This window comes from Sciurus vulgaris (genome assembly GCF_902686455.1).
Source record: "Sciurus vulgaris genome assembly, chromosome: 13".
Classification (NCBI taxonomy): Eukaryota; Metazoa; Chordata; class Mammalia; order Rodentia; family Sciuridae; genus Sciurus; species Sciurus vulgaris.
Window position 1 is genome coordinate 61,966,159 of NC_136474.1, and position 19,560 is coordinate 61,985,718.

At 42.9% G+C, this 19,560-nt stretch overlaps 1 protein-coding gene across 21 annotated transcripts in view; it reads left to right on the top strand.

The window, feature by feature from the left end:
• FHOD3 (formin homology 2 domain containing 3) overlaps window positions 1–19,560 on the top strand; it is a 491,479-nt gene that overhangs the window by 177,854 nt on the left and 294,065 nt on the right. For all 21 annotated transcript variants that reach the window (XM_079108491.1, XM_079108492.1, XM_079108488.1 and 18 more), the window contains exon 4: window positions 18,156–18,223. In XM_079108491.1, the coding sequence (XP_078964617.1) occupies window positions 18,156–18,223 (68 nt within the window). The remainder of the gene's footprint in view (window positions 1–18,155; window positions 18,224–19,560) is intronic.

Sequence of the window (19,560 nt, forward strand, 5' to 3'; positions counted from 1 at the left end):
ATCCACTAATCAACCTTTCAGGCTTGTTTTCTCAATGTGTAAGTTTATAACCACTTCTACTGGTACTGTCTTAAGTTCATGGCTTCTGACAACTTCTGGCATGTTTTAGTTGGCTTGGTTTTGTCTTAACAGCATTTTAAGAAATGTTGGCTAGTTCATAAAAAGCCATCTTGGGAATGTATAATAAAATTGCACATGAGTATTCATTATCCTTACATATATATTCGTAAGAACATTTGACTGTATTGGATGAGTATTAGATATATTTCTTCATTTGGAAAAAGCTTATGTTTGGAGGGATCATTTATAATCAAAGAGATAGATGCACCAGATGTGTGAAAAGGACTAAGGTCTCCCATTCAGCCTTCCCCTGCAGGCTCCTGCCTAGGTAGGCTGGTGCTGATGATGTTCTTGTCCTTTCTGTTTTCCCCAAACCAAGGGCGGCTGTTCCTGCAAACTCTTCCACCCACAGCTTTTCTCTAGCTGCAGTTATGGGGGGCTGGGCCAAAAACAAATTAACCATTCCTAAAAACTGGTCATCCAGAACTGGGCAGAACAAACTGGTAAAACCAGCACATTCAAACAAATTGCTGGAAATTTATAGGTAGTGAAGAGAAACAGGTAAATTCTGTCAAGTGGGTTTAGGTAAATGGGCTTTGTGCCAAATGCCTGCTTCCATGCACGGGCACCTTGGAGGCCCAGGGGAAGGCAGTTTATCCTTGAGACTTGACTAAATCTGAGACTCCGTGCACAGATGCCACCTGCTCCCCAGTGCTGCTCTAGGTACACTTTAACATTTCTACTCTACACCTTGCCCTCTCTGCTGCTTCTTGTTTGCTGTTTTCTAGCACCTGGTCACCAGGCACATCAGAACCTTGGACAAAATTTAATTATTTAGAAAAAATAATTGCACAAATGCTGGGAGATAGACATTGGATGTTCATCACATGTTTCCATAGTGGACAATTGGGGATAGCTGAAATGTCCATCTAGAGGAAGAAATGATGACTCCTTCTGGCTTAGCCACAAGCAGCATGAAGCTTGTGCCTGTGTTTTCAAGGATGTTATTGTTGACACATTTTTAGGTATTCAAAGGTCTTTTCCATTCATTTTCAGTTGTTTATTATGGAGGTTTTCAGTTTCTGTAAGATTGTAGAAAAACAGGATGGTATCATTACTCTTCTTGCTAACTCTTGTGACTGGGAAACAAAATTATAGTAGGCAAACACCATTTGCTCCTGAATTTATATCTTTAGCAACCTGGTTCAGTGGAACAGACCAACCTTATTTTAATGAATTTTAAATAGTGCACATGCATAAGCAGACATTAGCAATTATCTGCATTAAGGTTCATCACATCAAAAATTGCTTCCATTTCTTCACTATGCTTTTGTCTCTGAGTGGGGAGTCCAGCAGTTTTTAGTTCCTATCTTTGGCTTTTCCTTCCTTATGGCATTAAGAAAGTATTTATACTTTTTTGGAAACTCAAGCCACTTCCAGCCAAAGTTATCCTATGCTGATTGTGGGCCAGGCTGGGAGTGTTTTTTTTTTGCATTTGAAGAGCGTCAGTTTAAAAAAAAAAAATGCTTTTATGGCATTCTCTAGGTAGGTGTTGGAAAGGAACCTTAATTTTCCTCAGCTTGCTTGCTTTCAAAAGGAGAAAAGCATCAGGACTGATGGAAGGAGGGGAGTCGTGGATAGTAATTGTTGCTTTCTGGATTTGTTCTTAGTATCTCTTAGTAATTTGCCTCAGGAATTTCTGCAGCCAGCTGTAATCGATTCTTGAAAGACCTTTTTTGGATCACAGCTCTTGACTGAACCAAAACTCTCCCTAGGACTTCAGGGTTTGAGAGGAGACAATGAAAAGAAAGGCAGTATTAACAGGTGGTCCTTCTAGTGAGATTGGGGAGATTTTCTTAAGATGTGAAGGGGCTGCAAAGGCAGAGAATTACGCTTTTAACAGGGCAACATTCCCCACCCGTTTCTTTCCTGTCACCCCACCCCACCCAAATGGGATGCAACAAAGAGCTTTTTCACATGACTCTTTAAAAAAAAAAAAAAAAAAAAAAAAAAAAAAAATTGGCCATTGGGGTTCCACTGGTACCATGGACAGATACCAAGTGAACATTTTGATCTCTTGAATTTTGAAGTAGCATCTCACCACTGAACACAGGATGCAAAGGATAAAAATTGGAGTTTTACGATTGCTTCCCAAGTCAATTAAATATGAAAATTCTTGTCAGAAATAGGCTAAACATGATTTTTATGCAAACCACCAAAGACAAATGGGTCAGATATTTTAAAAGGCATTGTTTGCTTTTTCCTACCAATTCAAATACAGTACCAAATCAGAGCAGTGTGATTCTTAACTCTTAATCTAGTTGAAAGTGAGAACAAATTAATTCATGTTTTCTAATTCCAAGTGATGACGTGAAGGGAACTTGTTTCTATATTTTGCTAGGATATGGGTTAGAGTTTTAAGGAATTAGTGAGGCAGAAGGTGGGTGTGTCTGACGATTTATGTATCTTAAAGATTCTGAAAGTTATTCCCAGCTCTCAAATTATCAAAAAAGAACAGGGTGGAAACAGACCTCAAATTCCCTCATTCATAAGAGGAAAGGAAGGAAGGAGAGGACTGATTTTTGCCTTCATTCTACCAAAGTTGATTGTGCGTGTTATGTGTCAGTCATTGATCTGGGGACATAGTCATTCATAAAGGTCCTGAGGATAGTCATTTACAAAGCAGACAACCCCCTGCTTTTGAAGAGTTTACATTTCAGTGGGGGAGCCAGTAAATAAGTAAAATGTATAGTTGAAAAGATGAGTACTATGAGAAGAAAAGCAGGCAAGTGATTCCAAAAGGAAAGTGTATTTGGGTGTCTAAGATTTAAGTAGTATAGTTAGGGAAGTCTCACCTAGGAGATATTTTGGCAAGCACATAAAGATGTGAGGGCATGAGCTACATAGGGATAAGGAGAGAGGAAAGATGGCCAGGGAGGAGGTCACTGCATCACCCCCATGAAGGATGATGGCTTAAAGCAGTGGTGTAAGCAGAGAAATGGTAGAAAAGATTTAGATGTGAGATTCCTTGATGGGACTGGAGGTGTAGGAGAGAGGCAGGTTCTGTCCTGAGCATCTGGTGCAGATCCTGTGGTCCCTCTGCTGTGGTTACCAAAGCAGAGTCATCTAAGACTTTCAGTTTGACCTGTTTTATGCATTGTGTAATTGCTTTCACACTGGTTTGCAAACTCCAAGGGCAAGCCTATTTCCTTTTTAACTTTTACATATTAGGGAGTCCAATAAATGTTAGTTGGCTTCAATGGAATTGATTCTATTCCAAGATCAGCACTTAAGACACAAGAACATCATAGAACACCTACCAGGTTTATAATGTGTGACTCACCTGTGGTAAAAAATGATAGCCAAGGGCCTGGATGGAATCTTCCAGAGCCAACTACACCCACCCATGACCCTAAGACAGATGCATGGACTCAGATACCAGGAAAAAAAATGGAGCCTCACTTCCAGTGCAGTTCCAAAGCCCCCCGTCCTGCTTCCAGAGCAGCCAGAACTGTGCCTTATGAGTAGAGGCATTGGAAGAATTTTGGGTGTTTCTAGAGGCTTTGACCTCATGTATTCAAAGACAGGCACTCCGGAGATTCTGCATGGTAGCATAGTCTGAAAATGATCAGGTTTTAAAATGTCCTGAATGCAGGAGAAACTAGCCAGGGTGGTTGACTGAGAGGCAGGAGTCTGCTGGGCACTCAGATGAATGACAAAGCTCCCAGCCCCCATCAAGCTCAGCCAAGGGCTCCAGTCAGCACAAGCAACCATTGTCTTTGGCCCTAGGAGGGTAGAAGTGGTACTAAGATCACACCTGCTCTTCACTCTTTCTAGCCCATCATCTTTTGTATTTTGTTATAGATTAACCTGTTTGTTGAGTGTGATGAATATATATGTGTCAGAGGAATTTACACTCCATTGACTCTTTGTGTTTTATTCCCAGGTTAAAAAAAAAGTCATAATGAATGCTAGGAAAATACATTACCAAGTGTTTTCACATGAGCACAGCAGGTTCTGTCTTACTCCCATTTTTCAATTGAAGAGTTGAATATTAATTGTGGTTGAAGGGTGGAGGTGCTTGTGTAATCTTTTTGGCCAAGGACCATACATGTCACCATTGGAGGTGTATTTTCTCATCTCTGATGCTGGACAGTGAGCCCCATGGAGCAGGTATAGACGGCAGGATTAAGACATTCTGGAGTGGACTTCTTCCAATTCTAACTGGCCACCCTAGTGAGTGGGCATTCCCCAGAGTGCTGCAGGAATGATTAACCAAATACCCAGAGGGCAGTGATTCTGAGTGTCATCCTGGAAACATCCACCACCAAGGGGCACCACCTATGCATTTTGTAGAATCTTGAACCCACCCCAGCTCTACTGAATCCAAAACTGCATAAGGTAAGTCCCCAGAGGACTCCTGTGCACATTCAAGTGTGAGAAGGTTAAATGTAATACCTGTCAACTATTTAAAGTACAGCATAGAAGATTATCCCAACTATGGGTCATCCACAAGTCCTCCTTCATGGAGAGAACCTGTGCCTCTCATTGGCTCCCTTTGAGATGATTTCCTGAAATCTTTTTCTGTCCACTTGTCCAGTTTCTTTAATGTATGTCACAGAAATGTGAAACCTAAACTTTTGATGATCCTTTTAGAGTGCCTGTATCCCTTCTATGTCCCTCATGCCACATGTCAGACCAGGGAGAAGTTGCCCTTTCAATCTTAGTTGATTCATAGAGATGGTAAAGATGCTTCCCTGACTAAGCCTGACTCTGCTTCAGTATCCCCACAATACAGGTATTAACCGGTGAAAGGCAGCTAAAGTCATCTTAGGTCTCAGAATATGAAACATGGGCGGTCTCATAATTTTCGGACTAGGAAAAACAAAACTCTGCTCCCTTGCAAAGCAAAGCATCAGTTTGGGTGCCTGGTTTTGTCCTAATGGCACCTTTATCCGCAGTCGGTGTTTGAGGGAGCCTCTAAGTGTGGTATAATGATGGGTATTCATGTCTCTTCCTGAGGCCATGTGGAGACACAGGAAAATGCTCCAGCCCCCAGGGGGTGTGGTGAAGGCTGGGGCCCTGCTGTCGGACCACAAAGATTACTGAGGACATTTTCCATGCTTGTGGCTCTGGTCTGTGTGGAGGAGGGGGAAACTGAAGGGAGAACACCCTGGGGACAGCAAAGGCAGCCATCCCTGCAGCTACCCAGTTCTGGTCTATAGCTCTAAGTGACACCCAGCCTCACAGTTCTACATTTAAACTGCCACTAAGAAAAGGACTCACACAGAAGGTGTGGTCAGGTCGGTTTCTTATCCCATTATCACTTGATTTTTTTTTCTGTGATGCTTCTGTTCTTGGGAGAAATGGTGGCAGCTGTTTGGGCATTTGGATGTGGGTGGGTGGTAGACCGTTATGAACAAATGAGAATGTCATTTCTGGTAAATATATTTTAAGTCCGCTTTTCCACCCGTGTATCTTGAATTTTATCATGTACCTGTCTGACGTTGACTTACTTTGCCACCTGAAATAATTCAACCAGTGATCAACTTGCCCCATTCATTGATTTGGGGACTACATTGTGATAAAGGAATAGTGGGCCCTTGTGCTTCTCCTGTTCGTGGCTTGTGGCCTTAACTTTCTTCCAAAGGCTCACTTGGCCCAGACTTCAGTGTGAATTTATGATGAAGCCACTGAGGGAGGGAGGGAGGAGGAGAGAGTAGGAAAATGCAAGCCTATGAGCTCCACAGGTAGTCAGTCATGGTCCAAAGCCTGTGGGTAATCTCTTTGTAACTCCCAGCCCTTGTTTCCCATCATTCCCTGAAAATCCGGCAACTGCTCCTTTGACATGACATGGGTAAAATAAGCAGACCTGAATAGATGGAGCTGGTACTCTTGGGCCACAGACCCAGGATGGGAAAGGAAGTCAGAGTCAGCTGGGTCCCAGAAATGAGCTGAGGAACTGAGAAGAGCCCTGTGGGAGTGCTTTCATCTAGTGACAAATGGCATCTGTCGGAAGACACCAGCTGCTTCAGTGAACCTGAAACCTAGCATGGAGCAGGGTACATAATGGCAACATTGTGGTGGTTGAGTGAATATCAGAAAGTGTCACTCAGCTGACCTACCATGAGCCTGATTGATAACCATTACGGGAATTGGCCTGTGGCTAATTGAGAGGGAATGACACTGTCCATCACAGGGCACCAAAAGTTCCCCAGCAGTCCCAAACCGTCTTCCTCATTGGTGTGCAGTCTGTTTCCCCAGCCTGGAATGCTTCACCAGCCTTCATTCAACTACACAGCTGGCTTTCTTATCCAGCATTTTCCTGGGGGTGGTTCTCCCTTTCTGAACCCCCAATTGGCCAAGACCTTCCTCTTATGCATTAGATAGTACATATCTATCTGGGACTCTGTGTCAGCTTTGCATTGCTGTCACTAAAATATCTGACAAGATAAACTTAGAGATGGAAAATCCCACAGTTTGAGGTTCAATCCACGGATGGTCAACTCCATTGCCCTGTGCCTGAGTTGAGGCAGAACATCATGGCCGAGGGTGTGGTGGAGGAAAACTGCTCAGTTCATGGCAGCCTGAAAGCAGACAGAGCTTGAATGCAAGGAGCTGTGGATCATATAATCCTCAAGGGCATACCCCTAGTGACTTGGTTCCTTCAATCATGCCTACCTGCCTATAGTTACCACTCATTAATCTATTCAAATTACTAACCCATCAAATGGGTTAATCCACTGATTAGGTTACAACTCTCCTAATTTGACCTCCGAACATTCTTCCATTGTCTCTCACATGAGATTATGGGGAAGACCTCATATCCAAACCATAACAGGGTCCCCTGTTCTTTGCATACCAAGCACCTGGCAGCACAACAGAACTTTGTTTTCCCTTCTGCCTAGTGACTGTTGTCACCATTGCTTATGACAGTTCTGACTTCCCCTGAAGGGGAAGCTGCTTTGTCCACTGCCTTTGCCCCGACTGCCTCCTCCTCTCCCATCCCCAGCATGTGGGGCCCACATGCAGAGTTCAGCCTCTGGGTCACCAGTTTACCTTATCTGCACCTTCTCAGAGTGCTTTCATAGTCAGTAGTAATTTGTGCTTTGCTTTATATCCATGGGCTGCTATATAATGATCCCTTTGTAAGTTTTCAGGGCATCTTATGTCTGGTGTTATCTAGAAAGGAAACAGTTACTTAAGGTAAATGACTCTCTTAAGAGTTGGAACTCCAACTGAATTATAGACTCTCTAGGATCAGTCCTCCTTTCCTTAGTGAATTTTATTGAAAACAATTTACATGTAACAAAAAACATTTTAAATGCGCAGTTCCATGATTTTTGACAATTCTATATACCATCACAAGCAGGACAAAGGATATTTCCCTCAAAATTCTTCCAAGTATCTTACCCATAGTTCTCCCTACCCCCCCAATCCAGGCCCACACTGATCTGCTTTCTGTCCCCATAGATCAGATTTGCCTTTTCTAAAACTTCATATAAATGAAGTCCATACTCTTGTGTCTCTCTGTCTTTAATTTAGTATGATGTTGAAATACATACATGTTGTTGCATGAGCCAGTAGTGTGTTTGTACTGTGGATTGGTGCTGCCTCATATGAATGTGCCACAGTTTGCTTACTTCTTCACCAATGGATGGATATTTGGGTTGTTTCCAGGAGGGGTGTGTGTGTGTGTGTGTGTGTGTGTGTGTGTGTGTGTGTGTTTGCCATTATGAGTAAGGCCACTATGAATCTTGGTGAAATATTTTTGTGTATGTAAGTTTTCATTGTCTTTGAGGAAAGCCCTGGTAGTGGCATTGCTGGGTCCAAGGTGTTGATTTCTTTTGATAGGAAAATATGAAACTGCTTTCACAGTGGTTGCACCATCTCACATCCCACCAGTAGGGGATGAATTTCCAGTTGCTCCGAGCTCTCAATAACCTGTATCATCAGTCTTTTTATCATTAGCCATCTGTAGTACAACATGACAGTACTTTCTTTGGCAGATGAAAAGCACAAGGGTTTTGCCTAAAAGCATACAGATAGTCAGTGCTGAACCCCAGATCCCTGGGCATGTTGTGGTGGTTCACCCACTGGACTCTGTGGTCAGGGCAGTAGTACTGACCTGACTGACAATTTCCACATAACTTTTTTTTTTCTAGTCAATAATTTTATTTATCATTTTGTGGTTCTGGTGATAGCACCCAGGGCCTCATACATTCTAGACAAGTACCATACCACTGAGTCACATCCTCAACTCCATACAATTTTAGTAGGCATATTAAGTCACATAATGGTCATGTGTACACATAACTTTTTTTTTTTTTTTTTTTTTTTTTTTTTTTTTTTAAACAAAGACATCCTTCTTAGGTGAACTGGAAGTCCTGTTGGTGACCTTAGAATTGAATGTAAAGATGTTTCTTTCTCAAGTAACTGCCTGCACTTGGCTCAGAGTTCCACCTCCATATATGGTCCATTATTCAGTGGAAGATGATGAACAAATAGCAAAGTTCATCAGGAAGCATGGAGTACATAGTATGTTTGGAAATACTGATTTCCCTGAAGCTTCCAACTCTACACTCTTTTCCTGTTTTCTGTAATTGAGTTCCCCCAGCAACTTGAAACTGCATCTGCATTGTCTCCTAGTGATATTCTCAAACACTGTGTTCCTGTAGGGGAAGAAATACTGATCCTTGTCATGGTGTATTCTTACTGAAACAGTTTGCTACAGCTGAAAAGCACCCTGGGTTCAGCTCTGCCTGGCATGGGACCCATAGCCTGTTAGTAAATACAGAAGTGTCTGGTGATCAGAGGGGGTTTGTATGCAATTTGCTCTTTTAGTATCTAAACTTTCTGTTAGTTATGAATTTATTGCAAGACAAAATCACTAAAGTTTGGTGCACATAGTTGTAAAAATGTAACAATGTAGTCTTTTATCGTGATTTTCCCTCCCCCATTGTTTAGTGAATAAACTCTCCTTAGAACAGCTGTTTTAAAACCCCAGTCTTTTCTCTGGTCCAGTTTTGTTTGCATTATACACTACTTGCAATGGATGAATGACTGTTTCCCTCTTGAAGGACGCTTAAAGGAAGGGCCCTGGCCCCATGGGGTGGGGCAGGTGGACTCCTGAGTTTTGCCATCTCTGCTTAGTGACATGATTGATGCGAGATTGTTCCCTTTTGACCCCAGCTAATGATCCTTATCTTCTTTCCAAGGATTAGACATCTACCTCTTTTTCTCAAAGTATCTGGGGCAGGGAGGGTGAACATTTTCCCATTCAAGAGCCATGACCCCAGGAAGGAAGAGGCCCTCTTTTCCAGGGAGTGAAGGTGCCTTGGAGAGGCAACCCCAGGGCCAATAGGGGCGGTCTGACTTGGGTGACCCTCTCACTTCAGAGTTTGGGAGGGCCCAACAGGTGCTTGGAGGTGCCTCCCCCAACCCTGGGTGCAGGACCAGGAAAAGCCTGACCATTCTCTGTATGGAGGGCCTTAGGTAGTTTTCAGAAATGCTGTTGAAGTCTTAGGGGTTGGAAAGTGAAAGAAGAGTCTCTACCGAGCAGTTGACATACTCCATGTCTTCATCAAAAGTGCACCATCGGGTAGCTTCAGAAGGTTGGAATCCTGTTTTAATGAAAAGGCAACTGAGTCACAGGAAATCCTTCTGAAATGTGAACATGGTTTAGGAGTCCAGGAGGTGTCCATTATGGTACAGGAGGCCAGAGTGCAAACCAGGCACAGGTGTAGTCCATGGTATGAGGATGTTACTGGCAGGGAGTCTAGGTGGTGTGGAGAGGGGCCCAGGGGATATGGTTGGTAGGATTTGAGAGTTGACTTCAGGGGCTGGGGTGTTTGGCAGAAGCTGAGATGGCCCTGTCCTGGCCATAGTTGGTGCTTAATGGTGTGGAACACTTTTGCATGTGTCCTGTCCTTGGGCTGCTGGGTGTTAATTGGTTTGGGGTCTTTGTACTGGGGTTGGAGTTAGTCTCCTAAATTTCCTCCCCAGAGAGGGAAGCAGAGTTGGGCCTCATACCCCAGTGAGAGGGATGGTCTCCCGTGGATGCCAGGTAATCTGGATGCTTCCAGAAAAGCTGAAAGAGGGCTCCTTTGTTCAGGAAACCTCACCTGCACCAGCCGGGCACAAAGGGAAAGGAGAAGAATGGAGCAGGAGGGCCATGACCACTACTGTGCCTTCTCACTGAAGAACCTCTCACTCCAGCAAAACTGGTTTGGCAGTACACATTCTTTGTGATTTTAAAAGAGAACTAGGAGAAATATGGAATGTTCAAATGTTCCAATTTAATTTTAAAATTAAGAAAGGGAAATAGGAAAGCTGATGAATAAAGTATTTTAAGGTTCTCCAGATCCATAATCAAGGGTGAAGAGAACAAAAGAAGGAAATGGAGAAAGAAGAAGGCAGGCAGGTACTTAGTGAAGTCATGTGTAGCACCGAGAGATGGGAGGTAGGCAGAAAGCGAAGTCCCCATCACCTGCTTGGCCTCAGGTCTTCCTGCTGCCTGTCACATGCAGATGATCTGATTGATGACAGGTCAGAAGTCTGTTGAGGGAAGGCCATTTTTGGCACAGGTGCCATGTTCTTGGATTGGGCAAGAGAGGTAACCTCTGCAGAGGGAGGAGGCAGGACTGGGTGATCTGAGGACTCTCCTCTTTCTGCCATTCTTTGATCCTGGAGGCTAAAATGTCTTGTTTGAAACAGAATTCCCTTGAATGGGTTCTTTTTGCTCTGAGAAGGGATGATTTTGGAAACTCAAAGATGAGAGCAAATGGAAGTATGCTTTGCTAGATTCCCAAAGCTAACTCACTTTCTCAAATTCAAAGGGGAAAATCATTTCCTATGAACTCATGAAGATGGGGATATGAAGGACTTAGCCTAGGCTGTCCTCACTAGAAATGAGGGTGGTAATGGATAAGCAACCCAACACCTCATTGCAGAATTTAAAGTATTTTGCATCCTCTTGGTCATCAGCTTCTTGGAAATTGTTTGCTCCCTACATTAAGGGGGTTCCCCATATCTGGTATCTCCCTGGGGTCTTGTGTCTGCAATACTGGGCTGTGCTTTTTGTTGACTCACTATGAGCATCCTGAAACTGGAATTGTGCCCTGAGTATTATTGTACTTACCTGTCTGGCATAGCCCTTGACCCACAGTATGTGGTCAGTGATCAAAGGAAGGAAAATAGAAGGAGTCAGAATTGCATGTTGAGGGTTACCAAGAAACATCCTGGAATTCCCAGGGGCTTAAAAAATTGTGCCTTTCCCTTTGGCACTCAGAGCAGGCACAGGCATGTGAAGGTCCATCAACCCTCAAGGATCCCAAGTTAATGGAAGCCTGACTTTAGATAGACTCATCCTCCTTGTATTAGTCATGTATACCAAGCACTGATCACAGGCAGACACTGCCAGGGACTGAAGGGAAACCAACAAGGATTCAAGTTGGCTCTGGTTGGGGAGATCACAGAATTGTGCTTCAAACCATGGAGAATGATCCACGGCAGAAAATGCCATGCCCTGGCTTGAGATCACATGTGTGTAGAAGTGTTGTAAAGGGCCATACCTGGGGCTTATGGTCTCTGACTTCCTGTACATTTGATTTAGATGATTTTGAAAAATATACTTTGTGTGTGTGGGGGGGAGGTTTATTTTATGAAAAATGAGAAAAAATTAGAGTCCCCACCTACTGCCTTTTATTCCCTGGTTTCCTGTTTTTGATATCTTGTGTGAGTATAGTGCATTTGTTACAATTAATGAGTCAATTCTCATATTATTATTAAAGCATATAGTTCACATTAGAGTTCATTCTATTATATATTTCTATGGGTTATACAAGTGTAAATAACATTTATCTGCCTTTACAGTATATACATAATAATTCTATTACCCTAAAAATCCCCAATGCTTTACCTATTCATCTTTCCTTATCTCCCCAAACCTTGATCTTTTTATTCTCCGTAGTTTTTCTCCTTGAGAATGTCATATAATTGGTTTCATGGACATGGTATGTAACTTTTTCAACTTGACTTTTTTCAATTAAAAGTGTGCATTTAAGGTTCCATGTCCTCTTGTGGTTTGATAGCTCACTTCTTTTTATCACAGAGCAATAAATACTCTATTGTATGAGTAAACTACGGTTTACCTGCTGAGGGGTATCTTGGATGCTTTGAAGTTTTGGCAATAATAAATATGGATGTGATTTTCATGTCTTCTTCTTGGGTCATGTAGCCAAAGGGACATGATAGTGTGGGGCTTTCGCAAAAGGCAAAACTCCAGGATGTTCTTAGGTTTGGCTAACCTGTAAAGCTATGATCAGGCCGGATGTTGGAACCTTGGGAATCTGGATGGAATGTGTTCTTTCCAGCCCTCATAGCCAACTTGGTCATTTAATTATTTATTGAAGGATTAGGTACTGGGGACATCGAAGTAAATTATTCACAGTCCCTTCTATCAAGGAGGTCATGGATTATTTGTTGGGTGGATTTCAAAAGAATCATTATAGGTTGGGAATTTTTAAACATTGTATGAGAAATTAACAATACTGAAAAAGAGATGGCACCACATCAACACTGATTCAAGCCCCGTGTAACAAGTGCTATCATTCAGGTGAAGGTGAGGAATCCACAGAGAGGGTGGGGAGGGCTTCTCCAGGAGCTGCTGACTGGTACACCAGGAGGAATGAGAAGAAAGAAGCAGGGAAATGCTGTTCCAGGACAGCACCGAAGGCTGGGAGTGAGGCTGCTTCTGACCCTAATCGCCTCCCAAGAAGCACTCAGCTGTCTTGGAAAAGGGTCTGTTCCAAGGCAGTAGCCTGTGCTCCTCCAGAGTCCCTTTTGAAAAGCCTCTTAAATACCCTGCTGTTCTTACCCACTTCCCTGTCCAGCCATGCAAGCAGTGAACTTGAGAAAGCCCTGTTTCATCAGATTGCTTCTCTGTTTAACTTCCCTTCAGAGCTCTCTGACAGCCTGTGAGACACAAAGTTAAATCACACAACATGTCCCTGGAGGGCCCTCCCTGTGCCCACTTGCCCTTTGTTTCTCCCATGGGTCTGGATGACCTCACAGCTGCACACCTTCCATGTTCTTGCAATGCCCAAGTCCCAATGCCTCTTGGGACATGTGACTTTGTTTCTATACCTCTGCTTTCTCTTGCTCGAGTTCCCCTTTTATATAGCAGTTCTCATGGTGGCTGATCTTGTTCCAGGTCACCTCATCTGAATCTCTGTGTGCCAGATCCAGGTTCACAGGTTTTGCTACTCCTTCCTCTGGGGCCCTGAGCATTGCCATCACTTTCTTACATGACATTTTTGTGATTTGGGGTTATGTCTCTCTCTTCCACAAGGCTATAAGCTCATATGATGACCGGGAAGTTCTTCATAAGTATTTGTGTCTCTAGTGCTTAGCATGGTATCTGCTTAGATGATCAATAAAATATTTTAATGATTATTACTCAAAATTATTTAAAAGTATGACTGGAATCCAAGAGAATTTGGATTTAAATAAGGTTTTCTTAAGCCGTCTTTTGTCTTACCAGATCTCATAACCCTGCATTACTCCCGTTTAGCAAACTCTTCTTCTATAAGCTGCTGGGCTGCCATTCAGTTGATTGGAGGATATGGCACTTGTGTCTTCTACCATCATCGTAGGTGGATGAGTCAGATTTCTCAAAGGCCCTTTTATATGTATTGTTCTCTGAATTTACACAGTATCTTAAGTGCTATGGTTAAGATTTGAGCAGGTTTTAGTGGCTCAGGTGTTCACCTTATTTATTTTTTGTACAAACAGAACATATGGTCAATTCCATTTTTATTAGCTATTTTCAGTCTTTTCCACTTCCTTGAACCTCCAGTCTCAGGTCTGGACCCAGCAAGCAACTCTATGTCACTTCTTAGTTTCTTCATTTGTAAACGAAGATGTTGGGTCAGATCAAGGATTATTACCTGGCAGTCCATAGAATCTCCCAAAAGCCCACTGGAAGTTTCCAGGTACTTGTGCCTTCTAAAATTGAATGTTTTTATGATTGAATACTTTTTTGCAATTTGTAATCCTTAAATCAGTCTATTATTCCAAAAAGCTTAAAAATCATCGGAAAAAATGATTTCCAAAGTCTGATCTAGCAATTTTTAATTGTAAAATAGTTTTCACTATGCACCTTTTTCTTTAAAGTATCAGCATGTAGCTGTGCATGGTGGTGTATGCTTGCAATCTCATGTATTTGGGAGACTGAGGAAGACTGCAAATTTGAGGTTAGCATCTGTGATTTCTGAGACCCTGTCTCAAAATTCTAAAAAATAATTAAAATATTGGCAGGTAATAATGAAGCAAAAGTTGCAGGTTGAAATGGACTGTACTTCCTGGTCATCTGTAAATCATGTGAAACGTCTGAGTTCATGAGAAGAATGTCCAGAGTGGAATCCTTGCCTCACTCTGTGCCAATGAGAACTTAGGCTGAGTACTTCCAAGCCTGGCCACTGTTTTTCTTCAGATAGTCTTTAGTCCCATCTCATGGAGTTGATTTTCACTATCTCTCTGCCGGGTGTCTGAAGAACATATCACACAGTTCAATGCCTGGTAGACAAGGACCTCATTTCTTGTGGCTGCCCCTGAAAAATCATGATGGTTGTATACCCTGTAACTGATGCAAACAGTGTTTCAAATGCAGGCTCAGGTATCTTGCCTATGAATATATCTCCTCTTAGTGTGATGGATTTTGTAGCAGCGCAAGAAAAAAGGAAAGTTATCTCCCCTGAGCAGAGGAGAGAATCCTAGGTCTTGGCCCAAGTTTTCCCTTGGCCCTTGGTTAATGTGTTTGAAACTTGGTGACAGAAAGGTGTTTTGTCATTATTACAGTCAGCGATTTGACAGGCCTGAAAGCTTGATATTCTAGATGTATCTTTGACTCTCCCACATCTTTCTCAAAGGTGATCTTGGTTCCTACCCTTCACCTTCTTCTACTAATTTGAACTGGTTCTAATTTTCCCCTGGTTTCTTCTGATTAATGTTCTGGCCTGCCTTTCCCTATATACTGAGATTGTCTTCACTGCACTCTTGGCCGAGCAGGGGCACAAGACGCCTTTGGCTGTGCTTTTCAGCACTGATGTTTGTGGGCCACACAGGGAGTTTCCCAATGACAAAGCAGGCGTGGTCTCCAATGGCCTTTAATTTTTTGCCCTCTACTTCTTTTTATAAACTAGCTTAGAGTGTAATATACGAATTGCATCTATTAAAGGAACAGAGCTCACTTTAAAAGGCAAGAAACGTGGAGAGTAAGGATGAGGGTGTAGTTACAAAGACTTTAACAAGGAAGGTTCAGATGACCTCGCTACCAAATGTGGGCCACTAATTGCCCTTTACATAAAAGCTAATTTTCTGCAAATGATTGTACCCAGGCAGGTTTAGTTGAAGTGGGTAGAAGAATAATGTATATATTCCTTCCTTTGCTTATTGGTCAAACCTAGGCTATGCTCGACTAACAATAGGGATGTATAATCAGCTCCCTCACATTCTCCCCAGCTGCTGGAATCCTTACCACCTCTTGGCACTCTGCAGGCTTGGATCTCATGAGTTGCTGGCTTCTCCTTGAGTCCATGCTGAGGGGAACTTCACACATCTCCCACCAGGTACTCCTCAAACTTCAGGAGACCAGCCACCCTTGACACCCCAGCCTGACCCCAGCCCTGCATTTCTGCTTGAGTTTTACTGTTACACTTTCATGACAGTGACCAGGAAGGGACCCAGTTCTCAAAATTCCTTGCTCAGGTGGCTTTTCTCCTGATGCTCTGACTTGGAGCTCTCCTGCTGAGTCAGTGCTGCCCCGCACTCTCCCCTGTTGGGGGCTGCACCAGCCTTGTGGAATGTATTCATAACTGAGGAAGACCAAGAGGAGAGAGGGGAACCTCTGGGACTGGGGAGAAGCTGGAGGTGAAGCCATGTTGTCGCTGTCCTCTTGATGGCTTAGGTGGGCTCCAGGCCTCTCTTGCTCTATGGTGTGTGGTCTCTTTTCTTTTGCACTGCCTGATTTTCAGGCAATAGAAACACTTGGAATTCCCTCCCTTGGCATTCAGGCTGTTAGGACAATCCACATAGTGAATCGGGTGTAGTTGGAGAGAGAGAACCTGCAAGCTCGGCGCCACTAATCACAGGCATAAGCCACATGTGCATATGAATCTGCACACACACACATACACACACACACACACACACACACACCTACAGGCACACATGTGAGACAGCACAGTCCACAGAAGATGGAATTATATTGCAGAACTAGGGAGTGCCAAGGTTAGTGGTCATCCTGTGTCGAGGAGGACTTGCGCACATCCACATGACCCAAGTCTGAGACTCATGCCTGAATCTACATAAACAGGCTGCTTCTAAAGCAATGACTGGAGTTCAGTAGGAAATGGACCCAACAGTGATGTCTATGAGTCCTTCACACCCCAGACTTAGTTGAAAGGGAGGCCTGTACCAGCTGTGGTAGACTTACCATGGAATACCTAGAGTCTTGAGCTCAGTATGTTACTCAGCAGAAAAAGCTCCAGACCATGCTTTCCATGGTGGTGGTAGTCATACAGCAAGAAAGCCAGGACCTGTCTGTGGGAAGGAGTGCTTCTCCTTTGGCCTGTAGGCCATGCTTGAGCCACATCAAAGGGTGCTCAGCAGTTGCTTGTGTGGGCAGGATGTCTGACATAGGGAAATGCTTGCTGGAGCCCCCCTACCAGCAGGAATTGTACCTTCTGTAAAGGGCAAATTACATGTCATGTACGCACATCCTTGGTCTCTAGTTCTTCCTCAGCTTCTAGGTAAACTGGTATCTCCTAAAATGTATGTTGAATAAGCAGAACAAGTCAGATTAGACATAATGGCTTTTTGGTCCCACTGTTTTAAAAATAGATGGGAATTTTTGAGTTTGAACTAAGCACTGTGGTTTTATTTCGTGCAATGGTGTTGTCTCTGTAGAGAGGGTTAATCTTACTGTCTTTTCGAAGATCAGTGCTCTAGTGTAATATTCCTTTAAATGAATATTTGGTTATTTTTATTTTAACCATACTGAAGAGGACTCCAGTATCGTTCTCATGTGATAAAGGGATGACATACTTTTAACAAATGCATGACATTTGTTAAAATGATTTGCATAAGCAAGTTACAGGTTTGGAGTACTTCAGCAAATGGTATCCTTGTCCATAAAAAAGAAACATCACTGGCAGGACCGAGCCTGGTTCCCACAAAGCTAAGCAGAATTCATGTTCCCAGGTGTGCTGCAGACACCAGTACTGAACTCTCCCTTCTTCCTGTGTATTGTTAGCACCTTCTAGCACTGCCCACTGGCCACCTAGTCATCGTGGCATACTTTTATCTCTGGCTTATAGAAGTCAGCCCAAGTCCTGAGCCAGGGAATTTCAAGGCCAGACTCCCCCGTCTGCCTTGCTCTGGGCCAGGACCATCCTTAAACATGAGTGAGTGGAGCTGCCTGGGGAAGAGGTAAGGCTGGCTTCTAAACCATTGCACAACTACAGGGAGTGAGTGAGTCTGCATCACCACCTTGCAGCCTTTGGGTCTTTTGTACTGCTTGAGATAGCGGGGCCCACCAGAGTGCTCAAGGCCACCAGCAGACCCAGGAAGAGAGGGCCCCCAAGGTTTTCTAAGCATAGATGCAGAGAGTGTAAGGGTTCGGGGACTATAAGGCCAGGAGGGAGTGAGCTGGAAGGGTGCATTCTGTTTTGGCTACAGTGATTTTTCTGGGTGTATGTGGCCATCAAGTGGAAGTATCAGTAAACTGGAAAATACAGCCTATTATAAAGAGATAGAAATATAGGGGTCTAGAGGGAAGGAGGCTGGGGGCCGAGAGTGCAGATCTGGGCCTATCTTTGCACAACTCGTCATCCCCTCCCCCTGCCATTTGTAACAGACTAGAGCGCGTCAATCATTCTTTGTACGGGTGGAGTGAGGGCTGTATGCTAGATGGAGTAGATGTGTTTTTTACCTTTCCAGAAGAAGTTGTTACCCTTCATATCCCCTCTGTGATTATACCATCTGTTGAATTGCAGAAATTAATCATTACATTCTTGTTATATTCTCTATTTCAGAAAAACTGTACAACTCTACTGGACGAGATTTAAGAAGGGCCCTTTTCTCCCTGAAGCAGATATTTCAGGTAAAAAGGAAAATAAAAGGTACTTTAGGTCCTGTTTTTGCTTTGTTTTGGGATTAGATCAGACAAGGTTATACCTGTTTATTACCAAAGGAAAGGTCTCTTTAGATCACACTATAAATTAGGTCAGAATATCAGCAAAGAATATTTTATGATATCAAATATTTCAAATATAAAAACTAAAGATAATATCAAATCATAACTTTTCTATGTTCACTTCAACTAAGAAAACCAAAGCCTATTTGTATATAATTGAAAATCTGTGTTCTGTTTCCCAATATCAACCAATCTCCCCCAACCCCTGCCAGGGTCCCCTTTCTACTATCTGTGTTCATTATGCATGTACATGTACGTTTCCTTTTTCATCGTAAATAGTCAACAATATGTGATAACCTTGTGTTTACTTCATGTATATGCTGTGCTGCCTGCATCCTACCTCAGCTTACCTATCAAGAGTGGCATGGGTACAGGCATGACTGATACAGTGCTGGTTGAGTGTTGCATTATATGAATAGAATACAAGGCATTTTTTGTTTGTTTTTGTTGTTGATCTTTTAGCAGATGGTTAGGTTAGTTTCCAGTGTTTTGTTGTTATAGACCACAGCATTGTGGACATGTTGGCTTATGTGACACATGCAAGTCTCCCTCCCGGGTTCAGTCTTATCCCTCACTCCTTTCTCCCCTCTGCAGTTGGGCCAGACTCTGACTAGAGGGCCACACACCACTCTTCACTCAATTTTTTCAGCCTGCCTCTGTCTCCATTGCTTAGGTTTGACTTTTCCCCTGATTGCGTATTGAGTTGTAAGTAGAATCATGGAGAGATGTTTGCTATTCAAGGGATTTAAAACACTATAGTTTGTGTTCCTTTAGTAGGATGTACCCAAAGAACAAAGACACCCTATCCCCCACAGACTGTGTACAATCGTTGTATTGGTGGTAATAGTGTAAGTATTATTATTATTTTGAGGGTATGTGTGTGATGCTTTAGAGTTCTTAAAAATTATGCTTTTTAAGTTAAAAACTTGGTATTCTTGAATTTAATAGGAAGTATCAGAATGAACCCATAGTGTATATTATCTAGAAGCATCTGTTTAAAAGAACTAAAAGCAAATAATCAGTAAAAAGCATCGCTGTCAATGAGATTGCAATCTAAAGCACCAAAAGGAATCAGGGCTCCTTGGAGAAGTGGCTCATTCTTAGTGTGTAGTAGAAAATGTTATAAAACCTCTTATTGTACAGACAGCCAGAAGCTATCAGATGGTACTAGGATTATTTCTGGAAGCACTGGGAAGCAAGTTTAAGGGTCTCCCACTGACTGGCTAGGATGATAATTGCAGTGT